The sequence below is a fragment of the Notechis scutatus genome, chromosome 2 (assembly GCF_049901735.1).
Source record: "Notechis scutatus isolate UNSWTSFEM ecotype Mainland chromosome 2, rNotScu1.2, whole genome shotgun sequence".
NCBI classification, from domain to species: Eukaryota; Metazoa; Chordata; class Lepidosauria; order Squamata; family Elapidae; genus Notechis; species Notechis scutatus.
In genome coordinates this window covers 62,016,469-62,041,097 of record NC_142010.1, presented here as the reverse complement: position 1 = coordinate 62,041,097, position 24,629 = coordinate 62,016,469, and the positions used below count along the sequence as shown (strand labels likewise).

At 37.6% G+C, this 24,629-nt stretch overlaps 1 protein-coding gene across 1 annotated transcript in view; it reads left to right on the top strand.

Annotated features, from left to right (window-relative positions):
• The first annotated feature begins 10,188 nt into the window (after positions 1-10,188).
• Positions 10,189-24,629, top strand: part of LOC113429435 (inter-alpha-trypsin inhibitor heavy chain H3-like) — a 16,825-nt gene continuing 2,384 nt past the window's right edge. The window contains exons 1-8 of the mRNA XM_087954172.1: positions 10,189-10,346; positions 11,369-11,389; positions 11,659-11,825; positions 16,356-16,460; positions 18,401-18,563; positions 18,773-18,883; positions 23,243-23,368; positions 23,471-23,613. Of these exons, the coding sequence (XP_087810298.1) occupies positions 10,254-10,346; positions 11,369-11,389; positions 11,659-11,825; positions 16,356-16,460; positions 18,401-18,563; positions 18,773-18,883; positions 23,243-23,368; positions 23,471-23,613 (929 nt within the window). The 5' untranslated portion in view covers positions 10,189-10,253. The remainder of the gene's footprint in view (positions 10,347-11,368; positions 11,390-11,658; positions 11,826-16,355; positions 16,461-18,400; positions 18,564-18,772; positions 18,884-23,242; positions 23,369-23,470; positions 23,614-24,629) is intronic.

The following is a 24,629-nucleotide window of genomic DNA, read 5'->3' as shown; positions in this document are numbered from 1 at the left end:
CTGCTGAAGCAGGGACAGCTCCGAAAGGAAGAGAAGAAAGAAAGAGAAAGTGTATCGGCTGGGAAAGCCTCAGAATATTGTTTCTTTTTCCTTTTTCTTTTCTTTTTGGGGGACTTTTGCTTTTTTTACCTTTGTATGTATATACTCTTTTTTGTGGCCATGTTTTTTTTTTCTTGAGATTTCACAATTGGATTAAGGTGTGAAGAACCTGAAGAATTTTTCTTTTCTTTTCCTTTTATTATTATTGTTATTTTTTTAATATTATTGGGTTTTATTCTCCTTTTGACTATTGCAACTGAGGATTAAGGTCTAGAAGAACCTGAAGAAAGAAATTTTTCTTTTTCCTTGAAACTTTTTCCTTTTTTAAATCTTGGGGTTTTTTTTGTTTTTTTACTGATTTTTTTTTTTTACGTTTTTCCTTTCCCTAATTGGATTATAATTGTTACACTGCCAACTGGATTAAAAGAGTGGGAAGATTCTGAGTTATTCAAATGAGTAAGAAAGTTCTACCTTCTGGTGCATCAACTTCTGCTCCTGCCTCCCCATCAACTGGAGGACGACTTTCAACAATGGCGAAGCAAGATAAAGGACAAACGGATCTAACGACGGTTATGCAAGGAATTCAAGAACTTAAAATGAGTATTGAACAAAGGATGGGGAGTATTGAACAAAAATTGAAAACATCCAACAGATGATGGCGAAGTATGATGAGAGACTGCAAAAATGGAAGAGAAAGACAATCAAAGAGATGAGAAATTGCAAAAATTGGAAGAGAAAGACAATCAAAGAGATGAGAAAATTGGAAATATTGATGACAGAGTGACAACGCTTGAACAAAACAAGAATGAGATGGTGAAGTGGGAGATGGATAGATCAGAATATTACCTCAGATTTCAAAATATAGAGGAAGAAAAAGGACAAGATCTTGCTGCAGTAATGATAGAAATCTTGGCTGGAGCTTTGGAAATAACAGAGGAAAAAATGATGGATGGAATAGATGAGATATACCGAGTTTTTACAAGATATGCATCGAGGAATAAGTTACCAAGAGAAGTTCATGTTAGATTTACTAAAAATCTATCAGAACACAGATATTACAAGCGGCAAGAGAGAAGACATTGAAATATGGAGATAAAGAAATTGGGGTTTTAAAACAAGTACCCAGAAAAATTAGAGAGATGAGGAGAGAATATCGTTTCCTGACTAAAGTATTATTGGAAAAGGAGGTGAATTACAGATGGTTGATTCCAGAAGGATTAATGGTTACATGGAAAGAACAGAGATACAGAATTGGCTCAATTGATGAAGCAGAATCGTTTTATAAGGAATTTTTAAAAGAAGAGAAACAGAGATAGAAGAAGAGACTACCTTAACTGAATTTCAAGAGGACCAAATAGAGATGGGAAAAGAAGAAGGTGCAGTAGGTGGACAAGTGGAGACTAAAGAACAACGTGAAGTAAGATCAACGAGAGCCGTTAGACCTAAATATAAATCATAACTATGGAGGAAAAAAAATTGATTTCTTTGAATATAAATGGACTGAATTCAGCTACTAAAAGAAGGAAAACTTTTCATAAAATAGAGAAATTAAAATTTGATATAATTTGCTTACAAGAAGTACACATTAAAAACAACATCAACAATTATTGGTGCGACCAAAAATAGGAAAATTTTTACCTCTTTGGCCCAGTGTAAGAAAAGAGGAGTGGTATTGTATATTAAAGAAACCATTTCAGCAAAATTGATTTACCGTATTTATCGGCGTATAACACGCACAGGCGTATAACACGCATCTTCATTTTAAGGGGGAAATTTCAGGAAAAAAAATTTAAAAAATTCTGCCTGCCTGCCTTAGTTTCTGGTTGTTTGGGAGCAGCTTCGGCTGAGAATAATAACTATTCGCCTCTTTTACTCAGCCGAAGCTGTTCCAATTCAACCATTAACGAAGGCAGGCAGGCAGGCAGAACGGAGCACTGCGGGCGGGCGGACGGGGTGGGGGTGGGGGAGAGGCGACAGGAAAAGCCCCCCCGCTTCTTTGAAGCAGTTTCTTCCTGTGCTGGTGGAGGAGCGAGAGAGCAACTGAGAGAGCTGACCCAGAGAGAAGGACAGGCTTCGGTTGCTTCCTCCCTCCCCTTCTTTCATTTGTGTCCTTGATCCCGATCCCAGCAGCATTCACCGAAGGCTTCTTAACATTATATCGGGCGTATAACACGCATACATCATTTGCCCCCTATTTTCAGGGGGAAAAAAGTGCGTGTTATACGCCAATAAATACGGTATACTGATGAAGATGGAAGAGTACTAATGGTTGAAATAGTGGATAACAATACAAAGATACTTTTGGTTGCAATCTATGCTCCGAATGATAAACAAAAAAGATTCTATAAAAAATTACATATGAAAATAATTGAATTGGACTACGCTAATAATGGGAGATTTTAATGGAATTGTAGACAATGAATTGGACTACACAGCAAAAATAACACGACAAAATAGGAAGATCCTCCCTAAATCCTTTTTTGAAATGATAGAGGAACTAAATCTAAAAAGATATATGGAGAGAAAGAAATACTAAAACTCAACAATATACTTTCTACTCGAATAGACATTCATCATGGTCCAGAATAGATATGATGTGGACGTCAACAGAATTATTATCTAATATTCAAGAAATAAATATTGAAACAAGTACATGGGCAGATCATAACCCAATGACAATTAAATGGAAAGGACAAAAAGAAGATCTAGATGGACATTAAATAATACTATTTTAAAGGAAAAAGATTTTACACAGTGGATGGAAAAAGAACTGGCCTTCTTTTTAATGAAAACAGAAAAGAAGATACTTCAATACAGAATGTTTGGGACACAATGAAGGCATATGCAAGAGGATTGATAATGGAATACACAAAGAAAAAAATATTAGAAAGAGGCAAATGATTAAAACTTTAGAAGATGATTATAAAAATTGGAAAAGAATTACAGAGAATGCCACAGAAAAAAGATATTAAATTTAAAATGGATATAATTAAACATAAAATGGATCAAACAGAGAAAGAAGAATTGGCGCAAAAAATTAGAAGTGCTAAACAGAACTATTTTGAGGATGCAAACAGGCCAGGTAGATGGTTAGCATACAAACTGAGAAAAGAGAAAGAATCAAGGAGAATACTACAGTTAATGGATGAACAGGGTCTAGTCTGTCATGGTAATAAGGAGAAAAGAGAATTATTCGAGATTTTTATGCGCAATTATATAAGCAGGAGGATTTTGATGAGGGGAAAATTAAACAGTATTTACAAAATGCCAACCTACCCAAGATATCTGATGAAACTGGGAAAATGTTGGAAAATCCTATAACAATGATGGAATTAACTGAAGCACTTAATAGACAGAATAACGGGAAAGCACCAGGACCAGATGGTTTCCCGGCAGAATTTTATAAAACATTACAAGAATCATTGAGTATTTCATTGTTAGAAATTATGAATGAAGTTATGATAAATAAGAAAATACCTAAAACATGGTCAGAAGCTTATATTACGCTTATTCCAAAAGAAGGGACTGACCCATCACAAATTAAGAATTATAGACCTATTTCTTTATTGAATGCAGATTATAAAATATTTGCTTCAATTTTGGCAGAAAGGCTTAAAAAATACTTAAATAATTTTATTCATTCTGATCAGAATGGATTTCTACCAAAGAGACAAATTAAAGACAACATGAGAGTAATTTTGGACACTTTGGAATATTATGAGGCACACCCTGAAAAGCAAATGGCTTTGATATTTTTAGATGCTCAAAAGGCATTTGATAACGTGAATTGGAGATTTATGTTATTATTATTGGAACAGATGGGTTTTGCTAGAAAATTTATTCAAGCAATAGAAGCTATATATTATAAGCAAACAGCAAAAGTGATGATAGATGGAGAATTTACAGACTCTATCAATATTAAAAAGGCACAAGACAAAGATGTCCACTATCCCCTTTGTTATTTGTATTGACTTTGGAAGTATTAAATAGAAATATTAGAGAGGATACAAATATAAAAGGAATGAAAGTTAAAAAGGAGGAATTTAAATTGCAAGCCTTTGCGGACGATTTGGTCTTTATTCTGGAAGACCCTCTAGAGACAGCTTTAAAACTACTGGAAAAGATAGAGACGTATGGTGAGATGGCTGGCTTGAAAATAAATAAAGACAAAACAAAGATTCTGACAAAAAATATGTTATTAAGGCAAAGAGAAGAGTTGGCAGACTTATTGAAAATTCAAGTTACGAATAAAGTTAAATACTTGGGGATAATTTTGACGTCAAGATGTACTACACTGAAAGAGAATAATTATATTAAACTTAAACAGCAGATAGCATCTGACTTGAAAAAATGGGAAAATCTACAATTATCTTTGATAGGTAGAATCTCAACAATTAAAATGAATATTTTACCCAGAATTTTATATTTGTTTCAAACAATACCAATTAGGCTTGGTAAAGACTATTTTGATGAATTAAATAAAATGGTGTTGAAGTATATATGGCAAGGTAAGAAAGCGAGAATAAAACTAAAACTTTTACAGGATGCTAGAATTAGAGGAGGATTTGGCCTTCCTAATTGGGAGTTGTATTATCAAGCTGCAAATTTAATGTGGGTTAAAGAATGGATAACGTTAAGAAAGTCTAGATTACTGGCATTGGAAGGACATGATTTATTATTGGGTTGGCATGCTTTTTATGGTATAAGGGAACTAAATCGCAGGGTTATTTCAGAAGGCACTATATACGGGAATCGTTATGGTTGAATTGGGAGAAAATTAAGAAACAATGTTATTTGAAAATTCCAGTTTGGTTATCAACTATTGAAGCTTTTTCCTATCCCATAATTTATAAGAAGGAACAAACTGGATGAAAAGGGTGAACTTAAAACGATGCAAAAGCTAGAAGAACAAGATATAAAGATGAATTGGTTTTCATATGCGCAAATACACTCAAGGTATCTTAAAGATTCTAAAACAGAAGGATTTTATGATAAATTGACTGATTTAGATGGGATTTTGACAGGTGCTGATTTATACTAATTAAAAAACTATATAGTTATTTGTTGGAAATTAAATTAGAGGAAGAACAAGTCAAAGAAACAATGATTGTTTGGGGGAAGAACTTTGGATATGGGATTGATTTAGAAAAATGGCAAAAATTGTGGTCTCAAAATTATAAAATGACAATGTCAGTAGCATATAAAGAAAATTTGTATAAGATGTTTTACAGGTGGCATTTTCCCCGACAAGAATAGCAAGAATGTTCAAGAATAAATCCGAAAAGTGTTGGAAATGTCATCAGATCCTGGCTCATATTACCATATGTGGTGGACTTGTGAGGAGGCCAGGAAATACTGGACTAGAATTCGCATATGGTTGGAAGAAATGACAAAAAACATATAGATTTGAAACCAGAGATTTTTCTATTGGGAATCTTACCTGATACATTTAATAAAAACTTAAAGTATTTGATTGTAAATGTGTTAACAGCGGCTAGGATTGTATTTGCTAGAAATTGGAAGAGTGAGAAAATACCATTAGAGGAAGAAATTATTAAGAAAATACTGGAATGTGCTGAAATGAGTAGATTGACATTTGAAATTAGAGAACAAGAAGATAAACAATTCTATGAAGTTTGGGATCTTTTTTATCAATGGTTAGATAAAACAATATAATAATAGAATATATATATATATTGGTTTTGATAATATTTTTAGAATATTATATTAAGATAGATTCGGTATGATTTTACGATTTGTTATAAATTAACTAAATTATAGTTATCTCGCTTAAGCATGAATTAGTTAAATTATAGTCAAATGATTGTTTAATAAGGATATTAGGATATATAATTGTTGATTGATAATATGAGTTATTATGTAACATAATTATTATGATGACTATGAAATAGATGCACAAAAAGAAGTGATAAACCAACCGATACACTGTCTGTAAATTTATGAAGAATGATGATGTTCTTATGTTATGTTTTATGTTTTATGTGTTTTTATTTGTTGTTAAAATCAATAAAACTTTTATAAAAAAAAAAAAAAAAGTATAATGAGTTCGCTCAACTATAGCTTGACCCTGAGAGTTGTAAGGAATTCCGTGCACTAAAGTAATATTCCATTTCTGACAAAAAGGTTGAAATTCCTTACTAATATAAGCAGGGCAATTGTCAGTTTTAAACTGAGAAGGCCGACCCATTACAGCAAAAGAGGATAGGCAATGAGAAATAACATCTGAAGTACGTTCATGTTTTGAAGCAGTAACCCAAAGGAAGTGTGAATGAGTGTCAATAGACATATGAAGATAACAGTATGGCTTAAAGGTTGAAAATTGAGTTACATCCATTTGCCAAATTTGATTAGCTTGGGTTCCTCGTGGGTTGACACCCACTGGAAAGGGAACTGCCAGTTGCTGACAAGCTGGACAAGCACGGACAATATCCCGGGCTTGAGATAATGAAATTTTAAATTGCTTTGCAAGCGATTTGGCATTTTGATGAAAATAAGAATGACTAGTAACAGGATCAGCAAATAAAGACGCAACATCCTTTAAGGCAGGGGTGGGCAAACTATGGCCCGCGGGCCACATCCGGCCCATTGGTCTTTTTAATCTGGCCCGCCGAAGATTGGTACAGAATTAAGGTTTGATATGAATGATTGAATGATTGCATTCATTTGATTTTGACTTGTAATGACAGGCATTTCGACACCAGGTGGCGCATTAGGCGCAGTGACTTGATTTTGCAGAGCCCAAGCCATTTCCAATTATCGCTCTTCTTCTACTGGTCAGATCAGAACCCATCTGCAGCAATGTCAAAGAAAAGAAAAGTCGACAGTGAGTGCCGGGTGTTTAATAAAGAATGGACGCCTAAATACTTTTTTACTGAAGTCCGGTCAAAGGCTGTATGTCTTATTTGCCAAGAAACCATTGCGGTTTTAAAAGAATACAACATCAGTCGTCACTTTTCCACCAAGCATGCTAATTACTCCAGCATGCTAATTACCAAGCATGCTAATTACGCCAGAACCAAAAGATGAACTGAATTTGACTGCATATGCTGATGCAAGTTTTGCTACAGACATAAATACACGAAAATCTACATCGGGTACTGCTGTATTATTGGGAAAAGCATTGATTGGATGGAGATCTATTAGACAGAAACATCTACGTTTGTCAACAATGGAGGCTGAATTCTCATGTTTGTCTTTACTATGTACAGATTTAGTTTTGTATAAACAATTATTAATTGATATGGGAATTGATGTAAAAGATCCTATTGTTGTTTACGAAGATAACCAATCAGCAATACAGATGTCTTCAAATACTGCTGTTAAAACAAGAATGAAACACACAGATTTAAGATATTTGAATGCGAGACAATGTGTGCAAAGTAAGATGATTAAGCTAGAATACTGTATGTCAGAAAACAATACAGCAGATCATTTTACAAAGGCCCAAGGCTCTATAAAGCATGAGGCTAGCTGTGAAGATTATGGACTTAGAATATAAGGTTGTATATATGATCTTACCCAAAAGGGGAGAATGTTACGAATATGAGTCACCTAACAGGTATTTGGGTTAGAAATATATAAACCAGGATAAACATTTTAGTACTATATCTTTAAGGGAATGCAAGAGCATGCAATTGGGTGTGGTTTCTCAAACAGCCATAAGATGGAGCCAGAAACCTGGGTTGTTTTAGTCTTAGTCTCACAAGAGAGTGTGTCTGAGTGAGTATCTCTGTTTCCTTCTGTTGGAAAGTATTGCCGTTCCTCCATTTTTCCTAATTGACTGATATTACTGGATTTGATGTAAGTCTGATACTGAACTGTTTTTGACACTGGAATTTGATATTTGGATTATCCCTGGATTGAAAAACTGACTGATTTACCTGTGAATGACTTTTGGACTGCTTATTTTGGACTTTGCTTAAACCTTTCTGGAAGTAAAAACCTACATTTACTGTGCAGTGTATCTGTGTGCTCTGTGTGTATTATTCCAACACTACTCTCTATACGTCTCCCTGTATGCGCTCATTCTCCTAACGGGGAATTACCTCAACAGACACCCATGATATCTGGAGGCAAGCTGTTCCACTGGTTAATTTTCCTCACTGTTAGGAAATTTCTCCTTAATTCCAGCTTGCTCTCTTTGATTAGTTTCCAACCATTGTTTCTTGTCCTGCCCTATGGTGCTTTGGAAAATAATTTGACCCCCTCTTCTTTATGGCAGCCCCTCAAATACTGGAATACTGCTGTCATGTCACCCCTATTTCTTCTTTTCTTTAGACTACCCACACCCAAATCTGCAGCCATTCTTCATATATTTTAGTCTCCATGCCTTTGATCACCTTAGTTGCTCTTCTCTGAACTTTTTACAACGTCTCAACCAGAGATGGTATTCATCAGGTTCTGACCAGTTCTGGAGAACCGGTAGTGGAAATTTTGAGTAGTTCGGAGAACCAGCAAATACCACCTCTGACTGGCCCTGCCCCCATCCATTCTCTGCCTCCTTTTGCTGCCCTGCACAGGAGTAGGGAGCTGGAAAGCAGGTTAGTGGGGTGGGGAGGGAACGGGATTTTGCAGTATCCTTCTCCCACCATACTCACCAAGCCACGCAACACCCAGCAAGCCACGCCCACAGAAGCGGTAGTAAAAAAATTGTATCCAACCACTGGTCTCAACATCTTTTTTGTAGTATGGTGACCAAAATTGGTTGCAGTATTCCAGATGTGGTCTTACTAGATTTTATAAAGCGGTACTAATACTTCACGTGATTTTGATTCCATGCCTCTGTTTATACAACCCAGGACTGTATTAGCTTTTTTGGCTTCTGCAGCACACATGCTCTGCTCCATTTCCATTGGCTCAATTATTTTTGAGATGGAATTTAGAATATAGAATTGGAAGGTGAAGGTCTTCAAGTCCAACACCTTGCTTGGGCAGGAAACCCTATACCATTACAGACAAATGGCTGTCCAATCTCTTCCAATGTTGGAGCATTATATTCATTTTACATTAAAAGAAAAAAATCCCAAAGCTGTATTAATCTTATACTGTATATTAACATTTCATGAACGTGTACCATTTTGCATGCAACTTACCAATTTAAACTTTCGTGAACATGTATAGTTTTGATTATGGCTTATCAAACACACATTTGTGTACTCCAGCAGGCTTTAGAAATTACGTCCTTTCACCTGAAAAAACTCCTGGAACAGCTTTATCTCACAACCCATTCTAGCACATCACTTTCTCCTTGTTTACAATCCTCCAGAGTTGAAGGTCAGCTACTGTGTTGATTGCTCAGGATTCTAACTGAAGTTTAATTTTCAAATTACAGAGAGGGGCAAACCGTTTACTATAGGTATCTTATAGTTATATTACTTTGTTGTTTGTATGTTTACTGAGAGCTTATGCACTGGAGACAAATTCCTTGTGTGTCCTATCATACTTGGCCAATAAAGAATAAAGAACATTGTATCTTATGTATTAGCTACTGCATTACAAAACAAAGAGGGCAAAAGAATAAAAAGTTTCTTTTAAAGAAAAGGCAAAGTGAAATACAATAAAGGAATAATAGATTTGTATAATGTGTGCACTTAGCAATAGCACTTAGACTTATATATCACTTCACAGTGCTTTACAGCCCTCTCTAAACATTGTACAGAATCAGCTTATTGCCCCCAACAACCTGGGTCCTCATTTTACTGACCTCAGAAGGCCTGAAGGCTGAGTCAACCTTGAGCTGCTGAGAATTGAACTGCCGAACTACAGTCATAGTGCTCACACATAGTGCACTCACAATTCGAAATTATCACTAGCCAGAAAGGTTGGAGAGAACCTGTCCTAATTTACATGCATAAAAACATAATGACTTTAATTGAAATAGAAGTGTCCAGTGGGAAATATATCCAGGTGAGCAAAGTGCTAATTCAAAAAATCTCAAGATTTCTGACCCGAATGGTGAAACAGATGTGAAGTCTAATTTGAGATTTAATTTTAAAAGTCTTCTACATAGGGCAGTGTGGGTAAATTTGGGTTTTTCTGGCCTTGGACTCTCTAGCTTTCATGAGGAAATTTCATCAACTATTTTCCAAAGATAAATATTTGTCATAGTTACTTCAGTGTTACTCTTTGACTGGTTACAAAGTTCACTACAAATAAAGGTCCTTCCAAATTGACATTTTTATTTTTCTTCCAACATGGGCAAGGGTATCCCATGTTACATTTTACTGGGCTTGATTCCTGCTCTTGTAACTTCAGATGTTTTGATAAACCCACTGAGAAACATTAAGGTATGTAGCTAAATATTTAAAGTTGCTTCTTTTTTTCCTCAGAATTTTTAAAGCTCTGAACAGCAACCGCAAATCCATTCTCTTTCAAGACTTCTTCAGCCTTCTCCCTGCCTGATTCATGATACTTATCATACTTACCAGTATGCTTAATTTGACTGAAATTCTAAAGTTCAGGGAAAGTGGTTGCCTATGAAATTTCATGTCCTGAGCTTCCTGGGTCAGATGTGCTGCATATGAAGCAGCCAAAGTTATGCTTGTCTATGACCATAACAAAGATTTGATTTGAAGCCAGTATGGTCCCTTACTGTGCCTGTTAGCAAGTCCTGTGACTTCTTTTACGAGCTGCTAAGACATACCCTGAGGGGGGGTTGTGTTGGACCCAAACTTGATTTGTCTTCTTTGGATCTGTATGCTGTGTACCATGTTGTGCATTTCAGTAATTTTTTTGGAAGATACTGAATTAAGAAAAAATAAAGCAGATAAAGCAAGGAGTACTCGTGTCTATGTATGTGTGATCGTGGGGTGTTTGAAACATGGATTCATGGTTGTATGTGCATAAATACTACAAACATACATACACACATACATTACATACATGAGAGAGCTATCTACCACACCTGTGTTTATACCTAACTTACCTAAAATTGAACTGAGGCAGCTCCACAGTTATGCCTCTGAGGAACAGTAGAAAAACTCTATTAGGTAAAGGTATTTATCTTAGTTACTATGGTAATTTATGGCATATTTTCCAGATGTTTCTTATTTTCTGTTTATGTAAGTGATGTTTCCAAATTATTCGGGTTGGTAAACTAGTAGGGATTTGTTTGGTAAGAACCCAGCCAAGGTTATGCATACGGGTTATTCAGACTTCATTTTATGGAAGCTCTCATTTATTGTGATGCTCTCCCTTAAAATGAAAAGAAATGTGGAATAACATACAACTACTATGCAGCCTAATTGGTAGGATACAGCATCTGTTGTTTGGCAATAATTAATCCTTTTTTTCCACTGTTTATTTGTAGAAGAGAAGTGCCACTGATGTGGTAAGTAACCTTTCATTTAGAATGCTGATCATTAAGTTTAGATGGCACATACAAAATACAAATATTTTCTCTTAGTCATTTGTATCTTCATTGCTGGGCGTAAAGAAATCATTTCCTCAGCTCAAAAGTTATATTTATTTCTTCAGAAATCAGTTTCCCCCAACATATAATTTTCCAGATGTGACCTTTTGATTTCATTTAAAAAAAATAACAGGAATGTATATTAGCAGCACATTTCTGTATAACCATGTGACTTTTTTTTTCTCTAGCACACCCAGGCCATAGAGATCTACTGGGTGAAAATTGACTGCAGTGTAACTTCCAGGTTTTCCCGTAATGTCATCACTAGTCGAGCTGTGAATCGTGCCAATGTGTCCAAGGAAGCTCAGTTTGATGTGGAGCTTCCCAAAACAGCCTTTATTACCAACTTTACCTTGTATGTACATCATTTTCTTATTTCTCTATACTTTGGAGATCAGACTCGCAATACTGTTAGCAGAATAATGTGGTAATATATTTTATTAATCATTTTATCATTTTCTGTAAGGCCTTTGTATAACTAGCAGTAAGTCTAGGAGATGTGGGCATTCTTGGTGGGGGTAGGAGTATCTTTGCTCAGAGTGCCTCATTCTGTTTTGATTCTGCCAGTTTAGAAGGAACAGGAAAATGGGTGAAAGTTCAAGGTACACAGTTGTGCTTTCTCATGGGACTTTCCAAACTTTCCCATGAGACTTTCTGTGGCTGTATGATCTCATCCTAGCAAGGTAACATCTGGGACTTTCCAAGATTGTGTGTTCTCATGCTGGTGAAGTAATCTCCTGTTGAGGTCATTGTTTTCTGAATATGCATACTGTATATTTTGCTTGTGTTTTTTCTCAATAAATACTGCTACCTGAGTTCTCTCAGGGTTGGCATTTTTTCTCAGAGACAGTTCCCTGTGTCTCATTTCAAATGTCAATCCATCATAAATGGTGACCCCGACGTGTTAGCTTGGAAGGCTATACGTTTCCCGCATCCTATACTCATCGTCGCGGACGTCGACTGGGCCCTCATCTTCTTCGCTGGACGAAGATAGATTCTTTCGTGAGTATGGGGGAGATCTCTCGAAGGCTCAGAAAGAGCACATCAGGGAATTGAGAGGGATCATTGGGAATAGTTTTGGATTTGGAATTGGCAGTAGGGGTTGTGCTGTAGGAAAGAAAGAAATTGAGGACTTACTACAGTATGTTTGGAAAAATATTAAGTCATATCCGGAGGGAGGTAGTATTAAAGTAGAGTCCTGGAAAAAGATAGGGAAATTTTTGCACGAGGAACCTCGTGCCCCTTCTTCAATTTTGTTAACTTGGAGGGTGATTATGGATGCGTTAGCTACTTATGAACAACCGCTCCTAGCACCCCCTGAAGAAGGTTTGCCGCTTTACCATGCGGTACGTTTGTTGCCGCCGACGGCACCTCCAGATAAATCTGGGGACTGTCCGGCGCTAGAAATACTTTGTCAGAGGATAAGAGTTTACCTTTAAGGGTTCAGGTGGATGCAGTTACTGCAGCTATTCAAGAAGCAAAGAATAGAGGGAATTATCAGGAGATGATTTGGTGGAGTTTGGAGTAGAAGTTCAACTTAATCCAGTAGAAATTGTCATGGATGCTGCATTAAATCCGAGCGGGAGTGGAAGCCTTTACAGCTCAGAATATTGAGGGAAGTTAAGCAAGCAGCAAAAGAATATGGTGTTAGAACGCCATATACTCAGGCATTGTTAGAAGCAGTTGGTTATGGAAATAAAATGATTCCGGCTGACTGGAAAGCTCTGTTGAATATGATTTTAACTCCAGCTCAATATTTGGTGTTAGATCAGAAATGGAGACAGCTGGCAGTCCAGAGGGGAACAGCAAATGTTACCCCAGATCAGCTTTACGGAGCTGGTAATTTTACAACAGTGGAACAACAGAGAGATGGTATGCCTGAGGAAGGGTTCATTCTTCTCCCACAAATAATTTTTCAAGCCATAGGGTCTCTCCCTGACGGCGAAGGTGGTGAGAAGACCTTTACTAACATCAAACAAGGGAACAATGAACCCTATGAAAATTTCATTAGCAGACTGAAATTGGCTATAGAAAGACAAATTGATAATCAATTCGCCCAGAAAGAGTTGCTTTTTAAGTTAGCAGTAGAACAAGCTAACACAGATTGCAAAAAGATTTTAAATCCACTTATAGCAAGTGGAGAGCGAGAAATCGCGGATTTGATTAATGCATGTAGGAAGGTTGGGAGTCAGTCTTTTAACATGGAAACTTTAGCTCTGGCTTTACAAACAGGACATGCTCAAAAGGGGAATTGTTTCAATTGTGGGAAGCCTGGACATTTTAAAGCGCAATGTCGGGCTCCTGGAGGAGGTCAAAGTCAGCAGAATAAGAGATCAATGGGACAGGGTGTTCGTCCTAAATCAGTGTGCCCAAAATGTAAGAAAGGATACCATTGGGCATATCAGATGCTCCTACAATTTTTACTGATGGAGGGAAAGTTTTTGGTGCTTGTGTTTGGAAAGATAAATCTGGAATTTGGCATACAAAAGTGACTTCAGAGCAGAAGTCTGCCCAGCAGGCAGAACTTGCTGCTGTAGTTTTGGCTTTTCAAAATTTTCACAATCAGGATTTTAATTTAATAGTGGATTCATTGTATGTGTATAATTTGTTACCCTTTGTAGCAGGTTCTTATTTGTCTCCTGGAATATCACCTGATATTTTAAGATTGCTTTTGCTGTTACAAGGATGTTTGGAGCAGCGTGTGAATGTGTGTTTTGTTGCTCAAATTCCACGCTCAAGACCATGTTGACTAAATTAAATAAAAAAGGAGGGAAGCTCCTGGGGCTTCCGGCGATTCAAGATCAATTAAATCTAGCTTTATATACTTTAAATTTTTAAATTTGTCTGGTAACCCCCTGTAGCGCGGCCAGCAGGCATTTTTCTTCTCCTTCTACAGATGCGGTGAGGCCTCGGGTGTTGGTGCGGTTTCTTCCGGATCCAGCATGGGTTCCTGCTGAGCTGATAACGTGGGGACGTGGTTATGCAGCAGTTGAACATCTTGGTCAAATTCGTTGGGTTCCTGGTCGGTGTGTTCGGCCTGATCATTCGCAGGCACCTGTGAAGGAAGTTTCGGAACAGCAGGATGGCGCATCTGTGGTTCCTGATCCTGTTGATTCTGCCTAATCTGTCCTGGGCTGCTCGGGTGCGGAGAGAGCAGCGACAGCATGTTCAGCGTGCCGGAGATTTGGGCGATGATTTGTGGACAGATAATAATTACATTAAAGATTTGCGCACAACTGCCAAAAACTTGAACATCACCAATTGTTGGTTGTGTATGCACCTTCCTGGGAGAGTGGGAGAAGGACTAACATTGCATGGAGTGCCTTTTGAGGAAAAAAGATTTAATAAAGAATGCAACCTGGAGAAAACAGTTGTCTTGTGCTACAACAGAGCAATTCCAGATCCTAACCATGGGAGGTAATCTATGGACACAAATTTCTCGAGGTCTTATCCCGCCTTTGGGAATTGCTATGAACTATAGGGATATTCATATTTTAAATAATTTTACTGTTGCTATGTTTAATGATACTATAAAGAATATTAAGATGATTAATGTAGAAATGTCTGAAATTCGTAAAGTTACTTTGCAAAATCGATATGCTTTAGATATTATGTTAGCTGCCCAAGGAGGAGTTTGTGCTTTAATTCATTCGCATTGTTGTGTTTTTTATACATAATTATGAGCCAAACATTACAAAAACTGTTCAGGACATGGAAGATCGTATTGCTCAGCATCAATCTGGAGCTGATGGGTTTAATGCATCATTCTGGGACAGTCTGTGGTCCTGGCTTCCTGATGGATCATGGTTTCGCTCCTTATTGCAAGGGGTTGTTATTATTATTGCTATATGTATCTTATTATGTTGTTTTATTCAATGTATTCCTAATCTATTACAAATGTGTACCTCAGTCTTCCGGCGTGTGGGATCAGGTCATGAGGGAACTGTGTACTATGCCACTAAAACACCCCCTATCTTTGAATAAATAAAAAAGGAGGGAATGTGGTAATATATTTTATTAATCATTTTATCATTTTCTGTAAGGCCTTTGTATAACTAGCAGTAAGTCTAGGAGATGTGGGCATTCTTGGTGGGGGTAGGAGTATCTTTGCTCAGAGTGCCTCATTCTGTTTTGATTCTGCCAGTTTAGAAGGAACAGGAAAATGGGTGAAAGTTCAAGGTACACAGTTGTGCTTTCTCATGGGACTTTCCAAACTTTCCCATGAGACTTTCTGTGGCTGTATGATCTCATCCTAGCAAGGTAACATCTGGGACTTTCCAAGATTGTGTGTTCTCATGCTGGTGAAGTAATCTCCTGTTGAGGTCATTGTTTTCTGAATATGCATACTGTATATTTTGCTTGTGTTTTTTCTCAATAAATACTGCTACCTGAGTTCTCTCAGGGTTGGCATTTTTCTCAGAGACAGTTCCCTGTGTCTCATTTCAAATGTCAATCCATCATAGAATAACTACCATGAAGATACTGTTACAGATGACGTTGTAGCCACCTAATCCAACTATGTGCACAAAATCAGATTTGTAAAACTAAGGCCTCTCTCCTAACCTCTCTGTTCTTACCAGTCTAGATAACTGATTGCATCACAGCATTATTCTTACCTTCATTCTTTTTAAAGATCATCCAAAATATGGCCTCCTGTTGCATAAGCTCCTCTGAAATAGACATGCCCTCTGGTAATCTGCTCTGCAATATCCAGAGAATATCCTTCATAATTCTTCATTATGTTTTCAGTCCTACAGAGGCAGCATTCTTTCCAGCCTCCTCATTATACCTCTCAAATATCTCCTTTACTTGATGAACTGAAGAAAAAAAAACCCACAAGACATCTTTGCACATATATTCAAATATCTGATGTATCCTTTAATAGGACAATTGATGGAGTCACTTATCCTGGAATCATAAAGGAGAAAGAAGTTGCCCAAAAGCAGTATCAACAAGCAGTTTCAAGGGGCCAGACTGCAGGGCTTGTGAAGTAAGTACGTGAGGCCAAACCGAATTTGTTTCCTTATTTCATTTCCTGTCCTAAGTACCGTATTTGCCAGCGTATAAGATGACTGGGCGTATAAGACGACCCCCCAACATTTCCACTCAAAATATAGAGTTTGTTATATACTTGCCGTATAAGACGACCCCCCCACTTGGAGGTGGTGCGAGCGGAGGTCGGGCGGTGCGAGCGGAGCCCGGCCACTTAGGAAGTACTTTTGTTGCATGCCCAGATATGGTGCTGCCTGCGTTGGTGGGGCACTTCATATCGGAGACCTTCCACCATTGCTTTCCCTTCTCCCTTGCTGCCGCCCGTCTTCCCTTTGCTTTGAAGGTAAGCTGAATTATTTTACAAAGCCTCCCCTGCCCGAGAGGGCAGCCCAATAACATGGGAAGCTAATTTCCCGGGGCCTCTTCCGTTCCTCCCGACCTCCCTACACTGCACGCCTCTGATGCGCCGGTCCCTTCAGCCCAGTGAGCTTTTCCACCTCAAAGAAAGGCCAGGTGGGAGCCGCTCACAGCGGAAACAGCCACCACCCTTAGCCCGGACGGGGAGAAGGGCGAGGTTAGCGCCGCCAGCCCGTCCTTCCTGCCTTTGGAGGCACCTGCACGGAGCACCTCCGTGGCTCGGTTTCCCCCTACCGGCGGGTCCTTCTTTCGTGCGGAGGGCTGCGGGGAAGGCGCTCGCCCAAGTGGATCTTTCCTCTCTCTCCCGCAAGAGTCAACGTCTGCGCTGCGGAGGAGAGGGCTGCAGCCAGTTCCTCCTGCTTGCTGAGTGGTGGGAAGCCGCGGCCCGCCCGTGCGAGATTTGGCAGCGAGGGCAGGAGGAGGCACGCACACACCCGCGACTCACTTTCCCAGCTCTGCCCAACCCTTATGGCTCTGGCGTGGCCCTGGCAGGATGAGCGGAGGGTCCAGCGGGGTGTGTGCGTGCCTCCTCCTGCCCCTCGTTGCCATATCTCGCACGGGCAGGCCGCGGCTTCCCCACCACTCAGCAAGCAGGAGGAACCGGCTGCAGCCCTCTCCTCTGCAGCGCAGATGTTGACCTTGGGAGAGAGAGGGAGAGATCCTCTCGGTGAGCGCCTTCCCCGCAGCCTCCGCATGAAAGGAGGACCCGCCGGTAGGGGAAACCGAGCCGCTGGAGGCGCTCCGTGCAGGTGCCTCCAAAGGCAGGAAGGACGGGCTGGCGGGCGCTAACTCCGCCCGCTCACCCCGTCGGGCTAAGGGTGGTGGCTGCTCGCTGCGAGCAGCTCAGACCCGCTGCTGCTGCCCTGCAGCAGCCCGCCTGGCCTTTCTTTGAGGTGGAAGAGCTCGCTGGGCTGAAGGGACCGTGCGCCAGAGGCGCGCAGTGTAGGGAGGTCGGGAGGAACGGAAGAGGCCCCAGGAAATTAGCTTCCCATCGTTATTGGTTGCCCTCTCGGCAGGGGAGGCTTTGTAAAATAATTTGCTTTACCTTCAAAGCAAAGGGAAGACGGGAGCGCTGAAGCCAGTGTCTCCTCAGGGCTCCGGTTGCAGGGAGGAGCCCTGACTGGCCGCACGTGGCTGCGCCAAACGCGGCAGCAAGGAGAAGGGAAAGCAACGTGGCCCGAATCCGAAGGTCTCCCGAATATCCAAGCCGCGCCGCCCGCCCACCCACCCGAGGATGCAAGGTTAATTAAGTCACCCCGGAAAGACATCCTAGCTGTTTTTCGGGGTCAAAAAATAAGGCCTGGCCTTATTTGCCGGCGTATAAGACGCGACCCGACGTATAAGATGACCCCCCAGTTGGAGGCATGTTTTTTAGGGCAAAAAAGTCGTCTTATACGCCGGCAAATACGGTATTTATTCAATAAACAGATGCTAAATAAATGAGCAAAGTGCAAATGAAAGTGTTAAATGGTGGGCTATGAGCATGAGGATATGTAATCATCTTTTTATGCTATCTTGAAGGGCTGCTGGAAGAAAAACAGAGAAATTCAGTGTTTCTGTCAACATTGCATCATCCAGTAAAGTTACTTTTCAACTGACTTATGAAGAACTCTTGAAACGAAAGTTTGGAAAATACGAGATGTTTATCAAAGTAAATCCAAAACAGCTTGTCAATAAATTTGAGGTACGATCAAATGTATTGTCACTTTATCTTGTAGTAGTTTTTGGAAAAGTTTGTGAATTATGCTCAGAACTATTAATTTAGAAATAAACGTATAAATAACTATGAAATTAATTGTTTTTGATGCTTTGTTTACACTGTACATTACTGGTCTATCTGGGTATTTTACTCGGTCTTGCTAATGTCAATGTAATTTTAAATCAATGTTATAGATTGAAGCAAACATCTTTGAGCCTCAAGGCATCAGTGAACTTGAAGTTGAAGGGACATTCCTCAACAACGAACTGCTACCAGTAGTGAAAAAGTCTTTTTCAGGAAAAAAGGTATGCCTGGTAATAGAATCTTGAAGGATGATTCATACACAGGATAATCCTTGCCTAATGACCAGTGGGATGACAATGGGGACTGCCAGGAATTTTGTCGCTAAGTGTGTCGGGAATCCCAGTCGCAATTACCATTGTTAACTGAGGATTAACTATAATTAGTTGGAAGCATGGGTATCTGCCATGATCATGGTTACAACCTTGGGTGGAGATTTCCCCTGCAGTAAGCACAGAAGAAGCCCCTGGTTGCAAGTAAGTATAGAAGTTTCACAAGCAAGAAGCAAAAATTACAATGGTGACATGCCTTATGATACTATCTAGAAGTAAAGAAAATAAAGAATGACCTATTGAATATATTTTTTTAAGTAATCTATTTGCTTCACACATATCATTTTGTCCCCAGTCAGGGCTCTAAGTGAGACATGGCCTAGGGTAACCACAATCAAAGATAAAGCCACAGAATTATATGAGGATACTTCACAAGTGAAAGTAGTTCCCAAGCATTTCCCTATATCAGGTATAGGCAATATTTTCTTAGAATAGCTAAAAAGCTGCTCTTACGAAAATAGGTGGGTCAGAATGAAAAAAATAAGTGAAGGCTCAAAAAGGGTAGGTGGGGCTGAACCCAAATAATAATATTGAAAATATTAATATTTAATATTTAAGATTATATATATATATATATATATATATATATATATATATATATATATATATATATATATATATATATATATATATTATATAGATTCCATTGTAATTTTTGCCATGTTTTGGGAGTATCTCTTGGCAACCCATCTCGTCTTATAGAGTTAGACATTGTATTGTCTTCTTTATCATATTAATTGCGAAGACTAATTTGTATCCAAAGAACTTCCTCTCTTTTTGTTCCTCTCTGAAAATCTTTGTTTTCTTGTAAAAAAAAAATCAATATCTTTTCTACCAGCACTTAGCTATTTGTCTTCCCTCCAGTGTGGTTCCTTGTGGAGGAATCTAGTATATCTTCCTCTTTGGCTAGAAGAGAAATCATTTAGAAGGCATTGTCTAGTTGAGTTGAGTATCTTATCTATGGTTCTGGGACTGTCTCTAATGGCCTTTGTTTCTGCTTATGGCATTACTTCCATTTCTTCTTTATTACGAAGGTTCAATAATTTTTTCTTGCTATGAAAGCTGCACTATTGTTTTTCATCTTGGCATTTCTAAATGAAATCTCAATATTCAGTCCTTGTCTTCATCAAAATATGCCTCACTGTATATTTTAATAGAATGCAGGGAATTATATATCTCTTGTGTCTATTTAATATCTTCATATCTTTTTTTTAAACAATTTTATTGATTTTCTACAAACAAACAAGACAAACAAAACATTAAAACATCAACTCTCTTATGTACATACAGTGTGTCGGTTGGTTCATCAGTTTTGTGCATTCATTTCGTAGTCTCAATTACAGTTATGTTACATAACAACTCATATTGTCAATCCAAACTTATATATCTTAATATCGTTATTAAAAAATCATTTGACTATACTTTTAATCATTCATGCTTTATGAGATAACAATACTTTAAACAGTTTATTCTATAACAAATCATATAATCATACCAAATCTATCCTAGAAACACTTTATAGATATAATGTCAAATAACAAAGGTGAAAGAAAAGATAAAGGTATTCCTTGCTGTCTAACATTCTAAATATTCTATTATCGTATTTTATCATCTAGCCATTGATAAAAAAGATCCCAAATTTCATAATATTGTTTATCCTCTTGCTCTCTAATTTCAAATGTCAATCTATTCATCTCAGCACATTCCAATATTTTCTTAATAATTTCTTCCTGTGATGGTATTTTCTCATTCTTCCAGTTTTTAGCAAATACAATCCTAGCCGCTGTTAATACATTTACAATCAGATATTTCAAGTCTTTACTGTATGTACTTTACTGTATTGGTAAGATTCCCAATAAAAAACTCCGGTTTCAAATCTATATGTTTCTTTGTCATTTTTTCCAACCACATGCGAATTTTAGTCCAATATTTTTTAGCGTCCTCACAAGTCCACCACATATGGTAATATGAGCCAGGTATCTGATGACATTTCCAGCATTTTTCAGATTTGTTCTTGAACATTCTTGCTATTCTTGTCGGGGGAAAGTGCCACCTGTAAAACATCTTATACAAATTTTCTTTATATGCTGTTGACATTGTCATTTTATAATTTTGAGACCACAATTTTTGCCATTTCTCTAAATCAATCCCATATCCAAAATTCTTCCCACAAACAATCATAGTTTCTTTAACTTGTTCTTCCTCTAATTTAATTCCCAGTAAATAACCATATAATTTTTTAATTTGATATAATTTGTCTACAAGAAGTACATATCAAAAAAATATCTTCATATCTTAAGTATGTTACATTGCAGAGTGAAAAGGATAGTTATATGAGGTATTAAATACATACATACAACTTGAATTCCAACACTTAATGTGCTTCACAATGGTTTGCTCTTATACCATGATTCATCTTTGTCTTTTATGTGTAAATTAAACTGGAAGTTGCAAACATTTCTACTTCTTCCCAATATTACTTTGTTAGTCCATCATGGAGAATCATGCTTCTGGTAATTTGCATTAGATTCTGGTTTTCCTCTCTGCCACATTGTTTTGTTGTGGGATATTGGGAATTATTTTTTCATGCTTTATCCTTTTTCTTTTTGGCTACTTCTCAACTTCCTTTCCTGTGTTTCTACTCCCACTAGTAAGTGTGCAGTGTCAGGCTTTCTTCCAGATACATTACTCACTCTTGAAAAAAACAACCACCATTCTGTTTATCTTTCCAGGACTCTTTTGCTCTTTAAGAAAGTAAATGAAAAATTTTCAGAACTGATGGTTATTAGGTACATTTTAGCTTCCAAGTTCTGGAATAATGCATTTGGGAGTTTAAGCCATTAGTTTAATGACTTAAATGTAATGTAATTACATTGTTTAATGTAGTATCATAGGCACTTGAGAGAAGTCATGCTGCAATACTGAATAGCTTCTGAAGTTTACACCACATTTCTTTTCCCAATATAATCTAGTAAGAGATCACTTGCTATTATAGAAAGGTGACCCACGACTAGATGTCTATGGAGATTCTCAGTCATCCAGGTCACAATTGTCCTAAAGGTGCTTTTCAAAAGGCAACTGAACTTTCTTTTTCCTTGAAAATGTTTCACTTCTCATCCAACAAGTGAAACTTCTTCAAGGAAAAGCATCTCCAAGGAGAAACCAAGTCCTGTTGCCTTTTGAAAAAACAGCTTTGGATGACCCACGACTGTTTTCTTGCTTCTTTCCTGTTTCTGTTGGCCTTGGTTCTTCCAGAATGTGAAGTACCACAGCAGCATTTTCATTAGAAAGAAGATTTTTCTATAGTTTCCGTAATATAACAGTTCAATCAAGTCAGATCATCTTGCTGAATTGCTCATGGGCTTTCTGCCTGCTTTGCAGACTGACAAACTCTTTCTCTTCCTAAACATAAATTACTCTCTGCTCTTGGTCAACACAACATTCTTGGGGCAGGGGAGGGGATAAGCAATATATGCTTAGGGCCAAATCGTGTGCAGTGATGTCAGTGGCTTCCAAATGGTGGGCAACAATCAGACAGTCAAAGCCCTCCTCCTTTTGACTTGGTTTTCTAGAAAGGAATCTGGAAGCTAGTATGAACGAAAATCCAATAGACTCTTTATTGCAGAATATAAATAATGCCTAACAGCATAGAACTGGTGTGGTGCATCCATCATTATGGAAAAAGTAACACATAAATTCAATGAAGGAGGAAATAAAAGTAATAAATATCATCATTCAAATACGATGAATGAATGAATGAAATAATCCTGACCATGTAAGTGTAGCTAGTTAAGAGGCAATGCAAAGTAAGATATGCAGAGTACGTTTTCTTAGACAATAAAAGGTGATAAAAATGCGATGTTCCACTGCTAGCTGTTTTGCATTTATTGTTCCTACATCTGCAGCTGATACATGCAATTTTGGAACTTCCAACATTTAATAATTCAAAATATACCACAACTGAATTTCGATAGCAACTTGTAGTTATTTAGGAATTGCTGACCCCATTCTAAATATTCCTTTTAAAAACTCCCAAGGCTTCCTCAGAAATTCTGCATGTACAATAAGGACAAGATAGGCCTCTAGATTGGTAAAGCATGTTTGGAAATAATCTTTGAATATAAACTGCAGAAAATATACTGAGAAATAGTATGGGTCATTATCCTGGATCCCTAAATAAAAGTAAAACTTCTGCAGAATCTGCTTTCTTCATTTGCTGAAATCTAAGATGAAGAATTCTTCTTTTTTAAGGGCCATGTATCATTCAATCCTACTATTGAACAACGACGAACCTGTGACAATTGTACAACTACTCTGCTACAAGGAGATTTTGTCATTAAGTATGATGTGAACAGAGATTCTCCTAATAATTTACAGGTAACTCTAGTTGTTTCACATTTGAACTAGTATACCAGCACAAAAACAAATCCAAACAAAACCTTACCACACATGAATACTATCCTTATCAATGTTTTTTAGGTAGTAAATGGATACTTTGTACACTTTTTTGCACCAAAAATCCTGGAACGTTTACCGAAGAATGTTGCCTTTGTAATCGATGTCAGTGGTTCCATGTATGGACAGAAAATTCGGCAAGTAAGTAAACAAATTCTTGTAATATCGCTAGAAGGATGATAACTTGTACAGCAGATAAAATCAGGTCCTACAATCTTTTACTCCAAATTATTTCTGCCTTGAAAGAAATAATACATAGTAAAATATCTATTATTGTAATTTTGAAAGTATTTCATAATGTAATTGAAATCTACCGCTTCATCCTAAAACTTTCAGCTACATTATCTTTTGAATATGTTGGTCATATGTTTACTTAGGTCCAAAGTCATATAGAATATCTTTTCAGTAAAGTAAATAAAACACTTGAGCATTAGAATGAAATGTGGGACATCAGCAAGCTTGACCATTACATTGCCAACTAGGGTGAGGATAGAAAATGATGAAACTGAATATGGAAGGATCTTCGTTGAGGAAGAAGTTTAACTTTGAAATGATCAGTCTGCATGTGAGCCATGAACAAATCTGTTCATGAACTATATAAGGAGTCACCAAATTATTGAAAATAGATAAAATTTAAAATAATAATAATTTTTAAAAGACTACAATATTAAGAAATTATCATTTATAAAAAAATCAGGTATTATGAAATATCTAAAATTTCATATTACCTCAATCATACAATTTCATTGGAGAAAGGGAAAATCTCAGTTAAATCAGAAAAGACTTAGCCAATGTATGTGAATTATATATTAAATTTAATATTGATGATTCAGGATAATAGTGTAGAGCCTGAGTGCTGTACAATATTACTTATTTTTTGACCATGGTTAAGACAAGAAAGTATTGCCTTAGTGTGATGTGTCTACCTTTTGCAAAAAAAGGGTGATTTTTTCCCCTTAGTAAATATTTGTTTTTAAATAGCAAGAGCAAGAGCACTCAGACTTATATACCACTTCACAGTGCTTTACAGCCCTTTCTAAGCAGTGTACAGAGTCAGCAAATTGCCCCCAACAATCTGGGTCCTCATTTTACCCAGTTTGGAAGGATGGAAGGCTGAGTCAACCTTAATGCATGTAACTTTGGGTTAAACAGTTGAATACCTTGAGCAAACAAATACCATTCA